This window comes from Nerophis lumbriciformis, linkage group LG29 (assembly GCF_033978685.3).
Source record: "Nerophis lumbriciformis linkage group LG29, RoL_Nlum_v2.1, whole genome shotgun sequence".
NCBI classification, from domain to species: domain Eukaryota; kingdom Metazoa; phylum Chordata; class Actinopteri; order Syngnathiformes; family Syngnathidae; genus Nerophis; species Nerophis lumbriciformis.
The window spans coordinates 31,180,817-31,199,175 of NC_084576.2; the positions used below are offsets into that span (position 1 = coordinate 31,180,817).

Consider the following 18,359-nt stretch of genomic DNA (forward strand, 5'->3'; position numbering starts at 1 on the left):
GGAATTATGCAGCCTGGCGCTGGCTAGTTCTAGCTTAACTGACTCCTCACCCGGACTAGCAGGCTCTGTAATTGCCCTTGACCGGGCTTGCTCTAGTGTAGTTAGTCAAATGTGACTTAAACAGTAGTCTATGTTTTTAGACAGGATGATGGCGCCTTCCTGGTTAGGGTGAAGGCCGTCTCTCATCAGCAAGCCTGGTTTGCCCCAGAAAGAGGGCCAATTATCAATAAACGTTAGTCCCTGTTGTCTACAGAAGCTAGCCAGCCACTTGTTAAGCGAGACTAATCTGCTATATCTCTCATCATTGCCTCTCGCAGGCAGGGGGCCAGAGACAATTACTCGATGCCTGGACATCTTTCTAGCGAGATCACAAGTCCTGGCTATGTTTCTCTTTGTAATCTCTGACTGTCTCATTCTAGTGTCATTGTTCATTACTTCACATCAAGTATTACACATTAAAGTGATTGTGTTAGTGTTTTTGCCATAGAAAAACAATGTTTTCTTTAAAAAAATAGGGCACAAAACATCCATCCATTCTCTACCGCTTGTCCCTTTCGGGGTTGCGGGGGGTGCTGGAGCCTATCTCAGCTGCATTCAAACAAATAAAAATAATAAAGATTAAAAAAACTTTAAATCAACAGATGGATCTGAATTTAATCTAGAGACTTTAGAAAATTATGTATGACTTATTTGAAAAAAATGTACGAGTATGGCCCTTTTGGATCCGAATTATTAATATATTTTTAAATGTTTTGTTATTTTAGTGCTCACAAAATAATGAATTAAAATCATTATTGTTTTGAATTATTAACCAATTTTAGGCTCCAATTATTCCACATCAAATATTCCACTTTGACGTTTTTTGGGGGGAAAATATTGAATATTTTGTGTTTTTACCATAAAAAAAAACGGGCCATAAAACATGAAAAAATACAACAAACTTTATGGCAATGGATATATCTGAAGTTGATCTATAGATATTAAAGTGTTAAAAGTTAAAAAAAAAAAATTTAAATTATATGATTTTTCTTAATATTTTAATGACTGAGACCCTTTTGGGTCCCCGGGACCTTTAGTCTGATTTTTTTTTTTTTTTTAAACTGTGATTGTTATAACAATAATAATGACTCAAAAGTATTGTTGTTAGGAATTATTTATCTATTTAGGGCTTCATTTACCTCACATCAAATAGTCCATTTTGAAAATAGTTTTTGGGAAAAATTTAGCATATTTTGTGCTTTTTCTTTGGCAAAAAGGGCATAAAACAAACAAATAAAAATAATCATGATAATAGAGATAATAAAAACTTTTAATCGACAGATATATCTGACTTCAATCTAGAGACTTTAGAAAATTATGCATGACTTATTTTTAACATTTTTATGAGTATGGCCCTTTTGGATCTGAATTAATTATTTATTTATTTTTAAACTTTCATTGCTCACAAAATAATGAATACAAATCATTATTGTTTTGAATTAATAACCATTTAAGGCTCCAATTATTTCATATCAAATATTCCACTTTGAAGTTTTTGGGGGGGAAAATATTGAATATTTTGTGTTTTTACCATAAAAAAAACAGGACCATAAAACATGATAAATACAGCAAACTTTATGGCAACGGATATATCTGAAGTTGATCTATTCATATTTAAGTGTTGAAAGTTTAAAAAAATAATGTAAATGATTTATTCTTCACATTTTAATGACTGAGACCCTTTTGTGTCCCCGGGACCTTTAGTCTGATTTATTTAATTTTTTCAAATTGTTATTGTTCAAACAATAATAATGAATGAAAAGCATTGTTGTTAGGAATTATTTACCTATTTAGGACTTCAATAACTTCACATCAAATAGTCCATTTTGAAAATAGTTTTGTGGAAAATGTTGCATATTTTGTGCTTTTTCTTTGAAAAAAAAGGGGATTAAACTTCAAAAAACAACTTTATGGCAATCGATAAATCTGAAGCTGATCTATAGATATTTCCGTTTTGAAAGTTTAAAAAACATATATACACGACTTATTTTAAACACTTAAATGATCATTTTTATGGGGAAAAATATTGAATATTTTGTGTTTTTACCATAAAAAAACAGGGCCATAAAACATGAAAAAATACAACAATTTCTATGGCAACGATTATATCCGACGTTGATGCATAGATATTAAAATGTTGAAAGTTAAAAAAAAAAAAATGTGTATGATTTATTCTTAACATTTTAATGACTGAGACACTTTTGGGTCCCTGGTACCTTTAGTCTGATTTTTTTTTTTTTCAAACTGTCATTGTTATAACAATATTAATGAATCAAAAGCATTGTTGTTAGGAATTATTTACCTATTTAGGACTTAACTTACTTCACATCAAATAGTCCATTTTGAAGATAGTTTTTGGGGAAAATTGTGCATATTTTGTGCTTTTTCTTTGAAAAAAAAGGGCATAAAATGTATGGCAACGGCTAGATCTGTAGCTTATCTATAGACACTTCCGTTTTGAAAGTAAACATTTTTTTTTTTTAAACACTTCAATGACTGAGAGCCTTTTGGGTTGACCGGACTGTTGATTGGTACGTTCTATTAATTGTAAACTTTAATACAAGTGAAAATATTTTCTTTTTTGTTGACCGCAGACCGAACTGGTAACACGAAATGTTTCGAACTTAAAATACCAGCATCGGCGCGAAAGAGACCTTTCCCGACGGTATAACATATGTGGGGGTTCGTTAGCCGGTTTGTCACGTATTAGACGAAAGGTGCGTACCCATTCAATGACAGAGTACACACACACACACACACACACACACACACACACACACACACACATACATACACACACGCAATTTATTCTTCACATTTTAATGACTGAGACCCTTTTGTGTCCCCGGTACCTTTAGTCTGATTTATTGAATTTTTTCAAATTGTTATTGTTCAAACAATAATAATGAATGAAAAGCATTGTTGTTAGGAATTATTTACCTATTTAGGACTTCAATAACTTCACATCAAATAGTCCATTTTGAAAATAGTTTTGTGGAAAATGTTGCATATTTTGTGCTTTTTCTTTGAAAAAAAAGGGGATTAAACTTCAAAAAACAATTTTATGGCAATCGATAGATCTGAAGCTGATCTATAGATATTTCCCTTTACACGACTTATTTTAAACACTTAAATGATCATTTTTATGGGGAAAAATATTGAATATTTTGTGTTTTTACCATAAAAAAACAGGGCCATAAAACATGAAAAAATACAACAATTTTTATGGCAACGATTATATCCGACGTTGATCCATAGATATTAAAGTGTTGAAAGTTAAAAAAAAAAAAATGTATATGATTTATTCTTAACATTTTAATAACTGAGACACTTTTGGGTCCCTGGTACCTTTAGTCTGATTTTTTTTTTCAAACTGTCATTGTTATAACAATAATAATTAATCAAAAGCATTGTTGTTAGGAATTATTTACCTATTTAGGACTTAATTTACTTCACATCAAATAGTCCATTTTGAAGATATTTTGGGGGAAAATTGTGCATATTTTGTGCATTTTCTTTGAAAAAAAGGGCATAAAATGTATGGCAACGGCTAGATCTGTAGCTGATCTATAGATACTTCCGTTTTGAAAGTAAACATTTTTTTTTTAAACACTTCAATGACTGAGAGCCTTTTGGGTTGACCGGACTGTTGATTGGTACGTTCTATTAATTGTAAACTTTAATACAAGTGAAAATATTTTATTTTTTGTTGACTGCAGACCGAACTGGTAACACGAAATGTTTCGAACTTAAAATACCAGCATCGGCGCGAAAGAGACCTTTCCCGACGGTATAACATATGTGGGGGTTCGTTAGCCGGTTTGTCACGTATTAGACGAAAGGTGCGTACCCATTCAATGACAGAGTACACACACACACACACACACACACACACACACACACACACACACACACACACACACACATCCATACACACACACAATTTATTCTTCACATTTTAATGACTGAGACCCTTTTGTGTCCCCGGTACCTTTAGTCTGATTTATTTAATTTTTTTCAAATTGTTATTGTTAAAACAATAATAATGAATGAAAAGCATTGTTGTTAGGAACTATTTACCTATTTAGGACTTCAATAACTTCACATCAAATAGTCCATTTTGAAAATAGTTTTGTGGAAAATGTTGCATATTTTGTGCTTTTTCTTTGAAAAAAAAGGGGATTAAACTTCAAAAAACAACTTTATGGCAATGGATAAATCTGAAGCTGATCTATAGATATTTCCGTTTTGAAAGTTTAAAAAACATATATACACGACTTATTTTAAACACTTAAATGATAATTTTTATGGGGAAAAATATTGAATATTTTGTGTTTTTACCATAAAAAAACAGGGCCATAAAACATGAAAAAATACAACAATTTTTATGGCAACGATTATATCCGACGTTGATCCATAGATATTAAAGTGTTGAAAGTTAAAAAAAAAAAAAATGTATATGATTTATTCTTAACATTTTAATCACTGAGACACTTTTGGGTCCCTGGTACCTTTAGTCGGATTTTTTTTTTTTTTTCAAACTGTCATTGTTAAAACAATATTAATGAATCAAAAGCATTGTTGTTAGGAATTATTTACCTATTCAGGACTTCATTTACTTCACATCAAATAGTCCATTTTGAAGATAGTTTTTGGCGAAAATGTAGCATATTTTGTGCTTTTTCTTTGACAAAAAAGGGCATAAAACAAACAAATAAAAATAATAATGATTAAAGAGATAATAAAAACTTTTAATTGACAGATATATCTGACTTCAATCTAGAGACTTTAGAAAATTATGTATGACTTATTTTTAAAAATGTTATGACTATGGCCCTTTTGGATCTGAATTAATTATTTATTTATTTTTAAACTTTCATTGCTCACAAAATAATAAATACAAATCAATATTGTTTTGAATTATTGACCAATTTAAGGCTCCAATTATTTCACATCAAATATTCCACTTTGACGTTTTTGGGGGGAAAATATTGAATATTTTGTGTTTTTACCCAAAAAAAACAGGACCATAAAACATGATAAATACAGCAAACTTTATGGCAACGGATACATCTGAAGTTGATCTATACATATTTAAGTGTTGAAAGTTTAAAAAAATAATGTAAATGATTTATTCTTCACATTTTGGGTCCCCGGTACCTTTTAGTCTGATTTATTTAATTTTTTTCAAATTGTTATTGTTAAAACAATAATAATGAATGAAAAGCATTGTTGTTAAGAATTATTTACCTATTTAGGACTTCAATAACTTCACATAAAATAGTCCATTTTGAAAATAGTTTTGTGGAAAATGTTGCATATTTTGTGCTTTTTCTTTGAAAAAAAAGGGGATTAAACTTCAAAAAACAACTTTATGGCAATGGATAAATCTGAAGCTGATCTATAGATATTTCCATTTTGAAAGTTTAAAAAACATATATACACAACTTGTTTTAAACACTTAAATTATCATTTTTATGGGGGAAAATGTTGAATATTTTGTGTTTTTACCATAAAAAAACAGGGCCATAAAACATGAAAAAATACAACAATTTCTATGGCAACGATTATATCCGACGTTGATGCATAGATATTAAAGTGTTGAAAGTTAAAAAAAAAAAAATGTGTATGATTTATTCTTAACATTTTAATGACTGAGACACTTTTGGGTCCCTGGTACCTTTAGTCTGATTTTTTTTTTTTTTAAACTGTCATTGTTAAAACAAAAGCATTGTTTTTAGAAATGATTTACCTATTTACGACTTCAATTACATCACATAAAATAGTCCATTTTGAAGATAGTTTTTGGGGAAAATTGTGCATATTTTGTGATTTTTTTTGGGGGAAAAAAAGGGAATAAAACATTTTTTTTTTAAATGTATGGCAACGGATAAATCTGTAGCTGATCTATAGATACTTCCGTTTTGAAAGTAAACATTTTTTTTTTTTTTTTTTTTAAACACTTCAATGACTGAGAGCCTTTTGGGTTGACCGGACTGTTGATTGGTACGTTCTATTAATTGTAAACTTTAATACAAGTGAAAATATTTTCTTTTTTGTTGACCGCAGACCGAACTGGTAACACGAAATGTTTCGAACTTAAAATACCAGCATCGGCGCGAAAGAGACCTTTCCCGACGGTATAACATATGTGGGGGTTCGTTAGCCGGTTTGTCACGTATTAGACGAAAGGTGCGTACCCATTCAATGACAGAGTACACACACACACACACACACACACACACACACACACACACACACACACACACATACATACACACACGCAATTTATTCTTCACATTTTAATGACTGAGACCCTTTTGTGTCCCCGGTACCTTTAGTCTGATTTATTTAATTTTTTCAAATTGTTATTGTTCAAACAATAATAATGAATGAAAAGCATTGTTGTTAGGAATTATTTACCTATTTAGGACTTCAATAACTTCACATCAAATAGTCCATTTTGAAAATAGTTTTGTGGAAAATGTTGCATATTTTGTGCTTTTTCTTTGAAAAAAAAGGGGATTAAACTTCAAAAAACAAGCTTATGGCAATGGATAGATCTGAAGCTGATCTATAGATATTTCTGTTTTGAAAGTTTAAAAAACATATATACACGACTTATTTTAAACACTTAAATTATAATTTTTATGGGGGAAAATGTTGAATATTTTGTGTTTTTACCATAAAAAAACAGGGCCATAAAACATGAAAAAATACAACAATTTTTATGGCAACGATTATATCCGAAGTTGATGCATAGATATTAAAGTGTTGAAAGTTAAAAAAAAAAAAAATGTATATGATTTATTCTTAACATTTTAATCACTGAGACACTTTTGGGTCCCTGGTACCTTTAGTCTGATTTTTTTTTTTTTTAAACTGTCATTGTTAAAACAAAAGCATTGTTTTTAGAAATGATTTACCTATTTACGACTTCAATTACATCACATAAAATAGTCCATTTTGAAGATAGTTTTGGGGGAAAATTGTGCATATTTTGTGATTTTTTGGGGGGGGGAAAAAGGGAATAAAACATTTTTTTTTTAAATGTATGGCAACGGCTAGATCTGTAGCTGATCTATAGATACTTCCGTTTTGAAAGTAAACATTTTTTTTTTTTAAACACTTCAATGACTGAGAGCCTTTTGGGTTGACCGGACTGTTGATTGGTACGTTCTATTAATTGTAAACTTTAATACAAGTCAAAATATTTTCTTTTTTGTTGACCGCAGACCGAACTGGTAACACGAAATGTTTCGAACTTAAAATACCAGCATCGGCGCGAAAGAGACCTTTCCCGACGGTATAACATATGTGGGGGTTCGTTAGCCGGTTTGTCACGTATTAGACGAAAGGTGCGTACCCATTCAATGACAGAGTACACGCACACACACACACACACACACACACACACACACACACATACATACACACACGCAATTTATTCTTCACATTTTAATGACTGAGACCCTTTTGTGTCCCCGGTACCTTTAGTCTGATGTATTTAATTTTTTCAAATTGTTATTGTTCAAACAATAATAATGAATGAAAAGCATTGTTGTTAGGAATTATTTACCTATTTAGGACTTCAATAACTTCACATAAAATAGTCCATTTTGAAAATAGTTTTGTGGAAAATGTTGCATATTTTGTGCTTTTTCTTTGAAAAAAAAGGGCATTAAACTTCAAAAAACAACTTTATGGTAATGGATAGATCTGAAGCTGATCTATAGATATTTCCGTTTACACGACTTATTTTAAACACTTAAATTATAATTTTTATGGGGAAAAATATTGAATATTTTGTGTTTTTACCATAAAAAAAACAGGGCCATAAAACATGAAAAAATACAAAAAAATTTATGGCAACGATTATATCCCACGTTGATCCATAGATATTAAAGTGTTGAAAGTTAAAAAATAAAAACAATTATATGATTTATTCTTAACATTTTAATGACTGAGACACTTTTGGGTCCCTGGTACCTTTAGTCTGATTTTTTTTTTTCAAACTGTCATTGTTATAACAATAATAATTAATCAAAAGCATTGTTGTTAGGAATTATTTACCTATTTAGGACTTAATTTACTTCACATCAAATAGTCCATTTTGAAGATAGTTTTTGGCGACAATTTAGCATATTTTGTGCTTTTTCTTTGACAAAAAAGGGCATAAAACAAACAAATAAAAATAATAATGATTAAAGAGATAATAAAAACTTTTAATCGACAGATATATCTGACTTCAATCTAGAGACTTTAGAAAATTATGTATGACTTATTTTTACAAATTTTATGACTATGGCCCTTTTGGATCTGAATTAATTATTTATTTATTTTTAAACTTTCATTGCTCACAAAATAATGAATACAAATCAATATTGTTTTGAATTATTGACCAATTTAAGGCTCCAATTATTTCATATCAATTATTCCACTTTGATGTTTTTGGGGGGAAAATATTGAATATTTTGTGTTTTTACCATAAAAAAACAGGACCATAAAACATGATAAATACAGCAAACTTTATGGCAACGGATACATCTGAAGTTGATCTATACATATTTAAGTGTTGAAAGTTTAAAAAAATAATGTAAATGATTTATTCTTCGCATTTTAATGACTGAGACCCTTTTGGGTCCCCGGTACCTTTAGTCTGATTTATTTAATTTTTTCAAATTGTTATTGTTAAAACAATAATAATGAATGAAAAGCATTGTTGTTAGGAATGATTTACCTATTTAGGACTTCAATAACTTCACATAAAATAGTCCATTTTGAAAATAGTTTTGTGGAAAATGTTGCATATTTTGTGCTTTTTCTTTGAAAAAAAGGGGATTAAACTTAAAAAAACAAGCTTATGGCAATGGATGGATCTGAAGCTGATCTATAGATATTTCCATTTTGAAAGATTAAAAAACATATATACACGACTTATTTTAAACACTTAAATTATCATTTTTATGGGGGAAAATGTTGAATATTTTGTGTTTTTACCATAAAAAAACAGGGCCATAAAACATGAAAAAATACAACAATTTCTATGGCAACGATTATATCCGACGTTGATCCATAGATATTAAAATGTTGAAAGTTAAAAAAAAAAAAATGTATATGATTTATTCTTAACATTTTAATCACTGAGACACTTTTGGGTCCCTGGTACCTTTAGTCAGATTTTTTTTTTTCAAACTGTCATTGTTATAACAATAATAATTAATCAAAAGCATTGTTGTTAGGAATTATTTACCTATTTAGGACTTAATTTACTTCACATCAAATAGTCCATTTTGAAGATAGTTTTTGGGGAAAATTGTGCATATTTTGTGCTTTTTCTTTGAAAAAAAAGGGCATAAAATGTATGGCAACGGCTAGATCTGTAGCTGATCTATAGATACTTCCGTTTTAAAAGTAAAAAAAATTTTTTTTTAAACACTTCAATGACTGAGAGCCTTTTGGGTTGACCGGACTGTTGATTGGTACGTTCTATTAATTGTAAACTTTAATACAAGTGAAAATATTTTCTTTTTTGTTGACCGCAGACCGAACTGCATCTTCTCCAGAGCGCTCTCATGGAGACCAAGTGTCAGGTCTTGCAGCTGCTCGCAGGGGCCATGGATAGGCCGGCCTCAGAACAGCTGCAGGTAAACATCACCTCAGAAGGTGTGCGGACATCGGTCACTTCCCGTCTTCCTCTCAGGTCATCTCCAGTACCGAGGAGAGCCTGAAAGAATTTGAGCAGAAGATCACAGAGCTGAAAAGCCGGGGAGCGGCGCTGCAAGCCGATCAGATGTCCACAGACAAAATACTGAAACTCCAGGTTAGAAGCAATCCAAATATAATCCTCTGGGATGTTTGCAACCAGCCCGATAAAAACTCTGCCTCCCCAGGACACCTACGAGGAGCTGGTGATGACCGTGGTCTCCCGTCGCAGTGGCTTGAACCAGAACATGGCTCTCAGGCAGCAGTACGAGCGCGCCCTTCAGGACCTGACTGACCTGGTGGACACGGCACGGGGCAAGATGGATGCCCATCAGAGGATCATCGCCTGTTCAGCGGAGGAGGTCCAGAACCACCTGGACAAACATAAGGTCCTCTTGTGCTTCTTCAATAGTGTGCTAAGTAGGGATGGGTACTTCATGGGAACCGACCCAATCCCGCCGGTCCTACCGATTCAAATAAAATCCAACGGTGCCAAGTTTCGATACCTGGGTTGCGCATGATGTCACTTGGAGATCACTCCAGCAGCACTGAGAGCGGACTCAGCCAAACTGCGGGTTCGCTCAAAAATATATATATATAACCATGCAACCAATGATGGCTCAGTCGCAGATTTGGAGTTGGGCATGTTTATTGGACCAACTCCAGGTCACCAGTGCAGTGTGCAAAAATATATATATCAGTGGTCCCCAAACTATGGCCAAATCCGGCCCGCGGGAAGTCCCAAGTTAAAAAAAACAACGTTTTTTTATTATTATTTTTAAAAATCTGTCCTTTCTAATCGATTTTCTACCGCTTGTTACTCTCGGTGTCTCCTAGCCGCTTAGGCAAATCATATTGTCTAAAAATGCATTTTCCCATCGATAACGTGACATCATCGCGCTCGGAATATATATATATATACATACATATATATATATATATATATATACATACATATTAGAGATGCGCGGATAGGCAATTATTTCATCTGCAACCGCATCAGAAAGTTGTCAACCATCCGCCATCCACCCGATGTAACATTTGATCAGAACCGCACCCGCCCGCACCCGCCCGCTGTTATATATCTAATATAGACGATGCAAGGCATTAGTGAGGTTATAAAGCTTTTGCCTGTTAAAGAAAGGAGACTGATCCAATGCAGCACAGACATTCGCGTGCCACGCTGTCACGACCCAGACGCACACCAGTGCGCAATCATATGAGAGCCGCGCTGAGCGCACCTCCAAGCGCGTCTCGCTGCCGGCGACGGCCGGGTATAGGCCCGACGCTCCAGCGCCATCCATTTTCAGGGCTAGTTGATTCGGCAGGTGGGTTGTTACACACTCCTTAGCGGGTTCCGACGTCCATGGCCACCGTCCTAGCTGCTGTCTATATCAACCAGGGTGAGCCCCACCCCTTTCGTGAGCGCACTGCGCGCGGAGTGACCCCTGTTACGCGCCCCCGGCAACAGGGGTGGCGGGCAGGTAAGCTGCGCGGGCGGAGCGCGCGGAGTGACCCCTGTTACGAGCCCCCGGCCACGGGGGTGGCGGGCAGGTAAGCTGCTTACCTGCTGCGCGTGACGCCGGCCGCGGCGAAGGCGGACGAGGCGGGGTGTCGGTGCGGTGGGCGCGGTGGTGACCCTGGACGTGCGTCGGGCCCTTCTCGCGGATCGCCTCAGCTACGGCTCCCGGTGGGGCCCTCTCGGGGGAAGGGGCCTCGGTCCCGGACCCCGGCGAGGCGTCCCTTCTCCGCTCCGTAAAAGTGTCCATCTCTTTTCTTTCTTTTTTCTTCTGTTGTGGCATATGCTGCAGGTGCCTGCTCGTTTTTCGTATGTGAGTAACAACATTTAACTATGTATATATATTTCCCAATTGGTTTAACTGCCACCCGCCTGAATCTATTTAAAATCTAATTTTTTTTTATTTCAACCGCCAGACCCGACCCGACCCGACCCGCGGATAAAATCTAATTTTTTTAAATTTCATCCGCCCGATCCGCGGATAATCCGCGGACTCCGCGGTTGTGCCCGCAAACTGCGCATCTCTAATATATATATATATATATATATATATATATATATATATATATATATATATATATATATATATATATATATATATATATATATATATATACCGTATTTTTCGGAGTATAAGTCGCTCCGGAGTATAAGTCGCACCTGCCGAAAATAAAAATAAATAAAGAAGGAAAAAAACATATATAAGTCGCACTGGAGTATAAGTCACATTTTTTGGGGGAAATGTATTTGATAAAATCCAACACCAAGAATAGACAATTGAAAGGCAATTTAAAATAAATAAAGAATAGTGAACAACAGGCTGAATAAGTGTACGTTATATGAGGCATAAATAACCAACTGGTATGTTAACGTAACATATTATGGTAAGAGTCATTCAAATAACTATAACATATAGAACATGCTATACGTTTACCAAACAATCTGTCACTCCTAATCGCTAAATCTTATGAAATCTTATACGTCTAGTCTCTTACATGAATAATATTATTTGATATTTTACGCTAATGTGTTAATCATTTCACACATAAGTCGCTCCTGAGTATAAGTCGCAAAACTATGAAAAAAACTGTGACTTATAGTCCGAAAAATATGGTATATACATATATATTTATGTATATATATATATATATACTGTATATATATACATACGTTAGGTCAGGAAAAAAACACAGAGGCTATATCATCCCTACAAGCCTGTTTCACAGGTTTCGCTGCTCACCAGGGGATTTTATTAGGATTGACCAGACTTAATCCAAATATCACCTCAGGATAAATGGTCCAATAAATGCCGCCTCACTGCGGGTTCTAGTATTTGGTAAAGATAAAAGTTTAGTGTCAGAGGACGTCAGGATTGGTACGGTAAAAGCAGGTCAGATAAATAAGAAGGCCATTGAAGACATTGAATTTGTCATGACTTGGTCCTGGGTGTTTGCTTTTCCGGGATGCAACGGAAAGTTGGCTTGGGCGAGACGGGAATGTAAGTACATAATTTTATTCTTATAATTACTAAAACAAAAATAAAGTAAACAAAAGGTGCGCACAGTGGCGGAGAAAACGACTTGACTATGAAAACAAATACTTGCACAAAGGCAGAAACTATGAACAACAAAAACACTAACTGTGGCTTAATAAACAAAAACTTACTTGGCATGGAACCGGCATGAAAAAAGAGCAGCAAGGGTCATAAGGGTGTGGAGAGTGTGTAGAAGCATTAATGCGGGATGTCACCAGCAAGACAAACTGAAAACAATGAACTTAAATACTACAGACATGATTAACGAAAACAGGCGCGTGACTCAAAACGTGAAACAGGCGCGTGACGTGACAAGTGAAAACTAATGGTTGCTATGGTGACAAAACAAAAGTGCACAAAAAGTCCAAAAACAAAACCGAACATGACCAAAACAAAAACATGATCACACAGACATGACAGAATTACTAATAATGGAACTTTGAAATCAACACTGAAGCGGACTTTAAAACTGGCGTCATGTAATGTAATATCAGAAGTTATGTAAAATCATCTCTTATTTTAATAAATATACGTGACGCTCGGGTCGCATGACGACAATTAGTGGCCTGTTCCCAAAATGCAGAAGAGCGAGGTAAGATGTGTGAAGCGGTCACAAAAAAAAACACCAACTGAACAGGAAGTGCCACCAAAAGAAAAGCACAGGACAGGAAGCAACACAAAACACAGGAGAACAACAAATAATAGATAATACAAAATGAGATTTTGTCATCAAAAACCGTAAATATGTATTAACACACACAAAAGGTACTTTTGTCTTGAGTAGCAGTATGGATTCTCAAATACCGGAAATGTGAATGATACTGTTGCGTTTTGGACCAGTTGTTCCTCCCAGGGAATTCAAGTCACAATTCGCTCCCAAGCTCTTTACGACACTTAAAGCTGAGTTGAAAAAACCACCAGAGACAAGAATAGGTATTTTGTTGTATATTTTCAAAGCTTTGCCAATATACATTTTGATTGAGACCAGTCTAACCCTAGAACATTCTATTGCGCCTCCCAAAATGGTCTGTCTTCCCGATCCCACCACCCTCTCTCTCGTCCCATCTCTGTAGACAAAACAAATGCTAGTCAAAACACATTCCAAAGAACTCAAGGTTAACACACACAGTATACTTGCTGACAGAGCATCAAGAGAAGAAATGGAAAACACGAGCTGTTTTCAAATATGACTAAGAAATGAAAGAAGTACAACTTAAATTCGGATATATGTAAATATCTGCCTCCGACAATTCCCCCTTCAGATCTTCTAAAAAGATCTTTATCACTAGTACAACACTTCTAAAATACGCCCCTCTGAGCAAGCTAGTAAAAAATTAAGTTTTGAGTGAGTAGTCCTGCTCTGAACCACCTGGAGCAGCAGCAGAGCTACGTCCGGATGCTCTCTGTGGACTATAGCTCTGCCTTCAATACAATAATCCCGGACAGACTCTGCAATAAACTGGACACTCTTGGCCTCCCCCCTCTCACAAACGCCTGGATAAGGGACTTCCTAACGGACCGACCCCAGAATGTGAGACTTGGCCCGCACCTCTCATCCTCCCGCACGCTGAGCATCGGCTCCCCACAGGGCTGTGTGCTGAGCCCCCTCCTCTACTGCCTTTACACCCATGACTGCAGTCCGGCCCACAGTGACAACCTTACCGTCAAGTTCGCCGACGATACCACAGTGGTCGGGCTCATTTCCAGGGGTGACGAGGCTGCCTACAGAGAGGAGGTCCTGAAGCTGACGGCCTGGTCTTCGGAGAACAACCTCGCTCTCAACACCAGCAAGACCAGAGAGATCATCGTCGACTTCAGGAGGAGCAGCACCGACCCTGCCCCCCTCTACATCAACGGCGAGCGTGTAGAGAGGGTCCACACCTTCAGGTACCTTGGAGTCCACATCTCTAATGACTTCTCCTGGACAGTCAACACCACATCAATCATCAAGAAGGCTCAGCAGCGGCTACACTTCCTTAGAGTCCTCGGGAAGTACAACCTGAAGCCTGACCTGCTGCTGACCTTCTACCGCTCGTCCATCGAGAGCCTGCTGACCTACTGTATTACGGTATGGTACGGCAGCTGCACTGCAGCAGACAGGGAGAGGCTGCAAAGAGTGGTCAAGACGGCTCAGAAGATCATCGGCCGCCCTCTCCCCTCTCTGACGGACATCTACACCTCCCGCTGCCTCAACAGAGCCAGTGCCATCATCAAGGACAGCACCCACCCTGGCTCTGACCTGTTCCACCTGCTGCCCTCTGGGAAGCGCTACAGGTGCATTAAAACCAAAACAAACAGGCTAAAAGAACAGCTTCTTCCCCAGGGCCATAACCATCCTGAACGGACTGCCCCATTGTCCCTCATAACTGCCTTCTCTTCGGTGCAATAATCCATTCCACCAACAACCCTTAAATTTTTATATATTTGCACATTGTTTTTCTAGCATGCACACATCGCACTGTATGGAATGGCCTCAATCTCGTTACCTTGCGTAATGACAATAAAGCTGATTCTGATTCTGATTCTGATTCTGAATCTGATTATGTGTGCTTTGCCGTCTGGTAGGAGTTCTTTCAGGGTCTGGAGTCACACATGATCTTAACCGAGACCTACTACAGGAAAATTAGCAGCTTGATGCTTCTGAAAGAGAGACAGGTCCTGGAGGAGACACTGGACCAGGCTCAGGGGGTCCTCAAGCGGGCTCACACGAGAGGTGTGGAGCTGGAGGGCATCCTGGAGGTGAGACAAGACCCCACCCACTGAAACCTGACTAGCGGTTCTTGTCAAATGTCTGCTTTTTTTTTATGCCGTCTGTCAGGCTTGGCTCCGCTTGGTCCAAGATTATCAGATCCTGCATGGGCAGCTGGAGGCTGTGGAGGAAAACATCCCGACGGTGGGATTGGCGGAGGAGACCGAGGAGAAACTGACGCATCGCATCTCACTCTATCAGGTAGAATAACGTTGGTAAATCACGGCTGCGGATCTCGCTGAAGCTCCTCCTCCACTGCCTCCAAAGGGTCTGAAGGGGAAGCTGACAGAGCACCAACACAAGCTGCACCAGGTCCTGGGCCAAGGAAAACTCCTCCTGCAGTCGGTCTGCTGTCCCGCTCTGGAGAGTCAACTGGCGGTCCTGGGAGAACACTGGCTGGACAACACCAACAAGGTCAACAAGGAGCTGCAGCGCCTGGAGGCCATCCTCAAACATTGGACCAGGTCAGAACCACCACTAAATTCTCAACCAGGTTTGTCCCGATACCAATAACTTTGTGCTGGTACCGATACCAAAATTTATATCGATACTTTTCCAAATAAAGGGAACTACAAAAAAATGTCAATTTTGGCTTTATTTGAACAGAGGCGGTATAGCTTGGTTGGTAGAGCATACTTGCCAACCCTCCCGGATTTGGAGCTGTCATTACACATTTATCAGTATTCACATTGGTCAGTAGGGGGCAGTAGGGCGTTTCTTCCCAATTGAATGCTATCACCTGCAGACCGGAAGTGTCTTGTCATTCTGATGAGCGCGACCAGTCTGTGAACAATTGAAACGTCCTGTGTGCTTTTCCCTCCTGTATAACAGGTTAGTTTTGGTGAATCAACTCACTGAATAATATCCATGTGATCTTTATAAGTTTAAGTACACATTCTGATGGTGGAGCCTAACTCTAAAGTGTTTGTGAGTTGTAGTTTGTATTTGTGAATGAATCCAGTGCACAGCTGCAGTAATCAATACAAAAAGGCGACGTGAGTGCGCAATGTTTGTATAGGAACTTCTGATCCTAATTCAGACTCCCAAATTAGAGCTCCCGTTTTCTTATTGATTTTATAATGTATATTTGTATAATGTGTGTGTTCTGAAATAGTGACAGAGAATAGAACAAGGATGGACAATTCAACCCTTAACTCAACAATGAGTAGATGAGTGTTATGTGTGTGGGGCACTTTGCGCGTCTCCATGACCCCTAGAGCTATGTCGGCTGGAGTCTTGTACTCCTGGCAGGGTTACCCAAGCCGAACAGGTCGAAGGGTACAGTCCAGACTAAGAGTGATCCCGAAGACCTCAACGGTGGAGCAGGCAGAAGATGGTAGCAGTGAGAAGCACCACAATGGCTGTAAAAGCGGACGAAGGCTAAGGGAGCACACCCTGACAGAAAAGCAAGCTGGTGGCGGCAAGCTTTGAGGCGGTTTCCCAAAAACCTGGATTCCGGCAGCTTCCTGCAGTTGTAAGAAGATGCCGGTCGTCTAGGGTCTCCCTTGCCACTGGAACGATCTTCTTACAATCAAGGTAGTGGCGTTGGGAAAAGCGCACCCCTCATGCCACTCTAAAAACCATCATTGCGCAGGTATCTTCTTTACCTGAGTCGCCGACCTCAAAAGTCTGACGGCGATGGAGCGTCCAGTAACGGGGGCAGGTTTGAATGTGCTGGAAGCTCTTAGCTGGAACTCTACACGTCAGCGGCACAGGACAACGGTCGTTAGCAGCTGGGATTGAGTGGCAGCTGTTTCCGGCAGACTCCTGTGCGTCTGGGCAGCCCCTATTTAGGGACCGCACTGCTCAACCCAATTGGGGAAAGGCCTAGAAAAGGTGGCCTAAAGATTGCCCACTCAACACAGTACCCGGGCAGGAAACCGCACCTGTCGGGACATTCCATTACGCGGTCGAAATACAAAGATTATACCATTTAGAATTGCAGCATGGAACATAAGGACACTCCTGGATGCCAGTCCGGACAGACCACAGCGCAGAACAGCACTTGTTGCCAGCGAGCTAAAGCGCTACAATGTGGATGTGGCAGCACTCAGTGAGACCCGATTTCTCGAGGAAGGCTCACTCAATGAAGTAGGAGAGGGTTATACATTCTTTTGGAAAGGATACCCCATGGGCGGACCACACCTTCACGGAGTTGGTTTTGCAATCAAGAACAGCCTTCTGCTCAAGCTCACAGAATCACCAGTGGGTGTCAGTCAGTGAAAGGCTCATGACTCTTCGCATCCCCCTTGCAAAATGCAGACATGTCACTTTGGTAAGTGCCTATGCACCAACTCTGCCATCCAATGATGAAGAGAAGGACTGCTTCTACCAGGCACTCGATGACATCCTCAGTCACATCCCGAGGAGTGACAAAATCATGCTGTTGGGTGATTTTAATGCAAGAGTCGGAAAGAACACGCAAAACTGGAATGGTGTGATCGGCGCCCACGGCATTGGAAAAATCAACCCCAATGGCATGAGACTCCTTAGTCTCTGTGCGGAACACGATCTTACCATCACAAACACCATCTTCCAACAAAAGAACAAATATAAGGCATCCTGGATGCATCCCAGATCCAAACACTGGCACCTGATCGACTATGCGAGGGCTGACCTCAAGGACGTGCTCATTACAAGAGCTATGCGAGGGGCAGACTGCTGGACCGACCACCGCATGATTCTGACAAAGGTCAGAATGCATGTTCGGCCCCTAACACGTCACGGTGCACCAAAGAGGAAAGCACTCAACTGTGCCAGACTCTCCAGCAGCGACACCCGTGACAACTTCCGTCGCTCCCTAGCTGAGAAGC

General features: G+C 38.1%; 1 protein-coding gene across 11 annotated transcripts in view; it reads left to right on the plus strand.

The window, feature by feature from the left end:
- The window catches only part of syne1b (spectrin repeat containing, nuclear envelope 1b), a 469,384-nt gene that overhangs the window by 315,403 nt on the left and 135,622 nt on the right, over window positions 1-18,359 (plus strand). For all 11 annotated transcript variants that reach the window (XM_072911924.1, XM_072911927.1, XM_061924513.1 and 8 more), the window contains 6 exons: window positions 9,585-9,686; window positions 9,743-9,862; window positions 9,933-10,133; window positions 15,363-15,536; window positions 15,616-15,747; window positions 15,814-16,010. In XM_072911924.1, coding sequence (XP_072768025.1) covers window positions 9,585-9,686; window positions 9,743-9,862; window positions 9,933-10,133; window positions 15,363-15,536; window positions 15,616-15,747; window positions 15,814-16,010 — 926 coding nt within the window. The remainder of the gene's footprint in view (window positions 1-9,584; window positions 9,687-9,742; window positions 9,863-9,932; window positions 10,134-15,362; window positions 15,537-15,615; window positions 15,748-15,813; window positions 16,011-18,359) is intronic.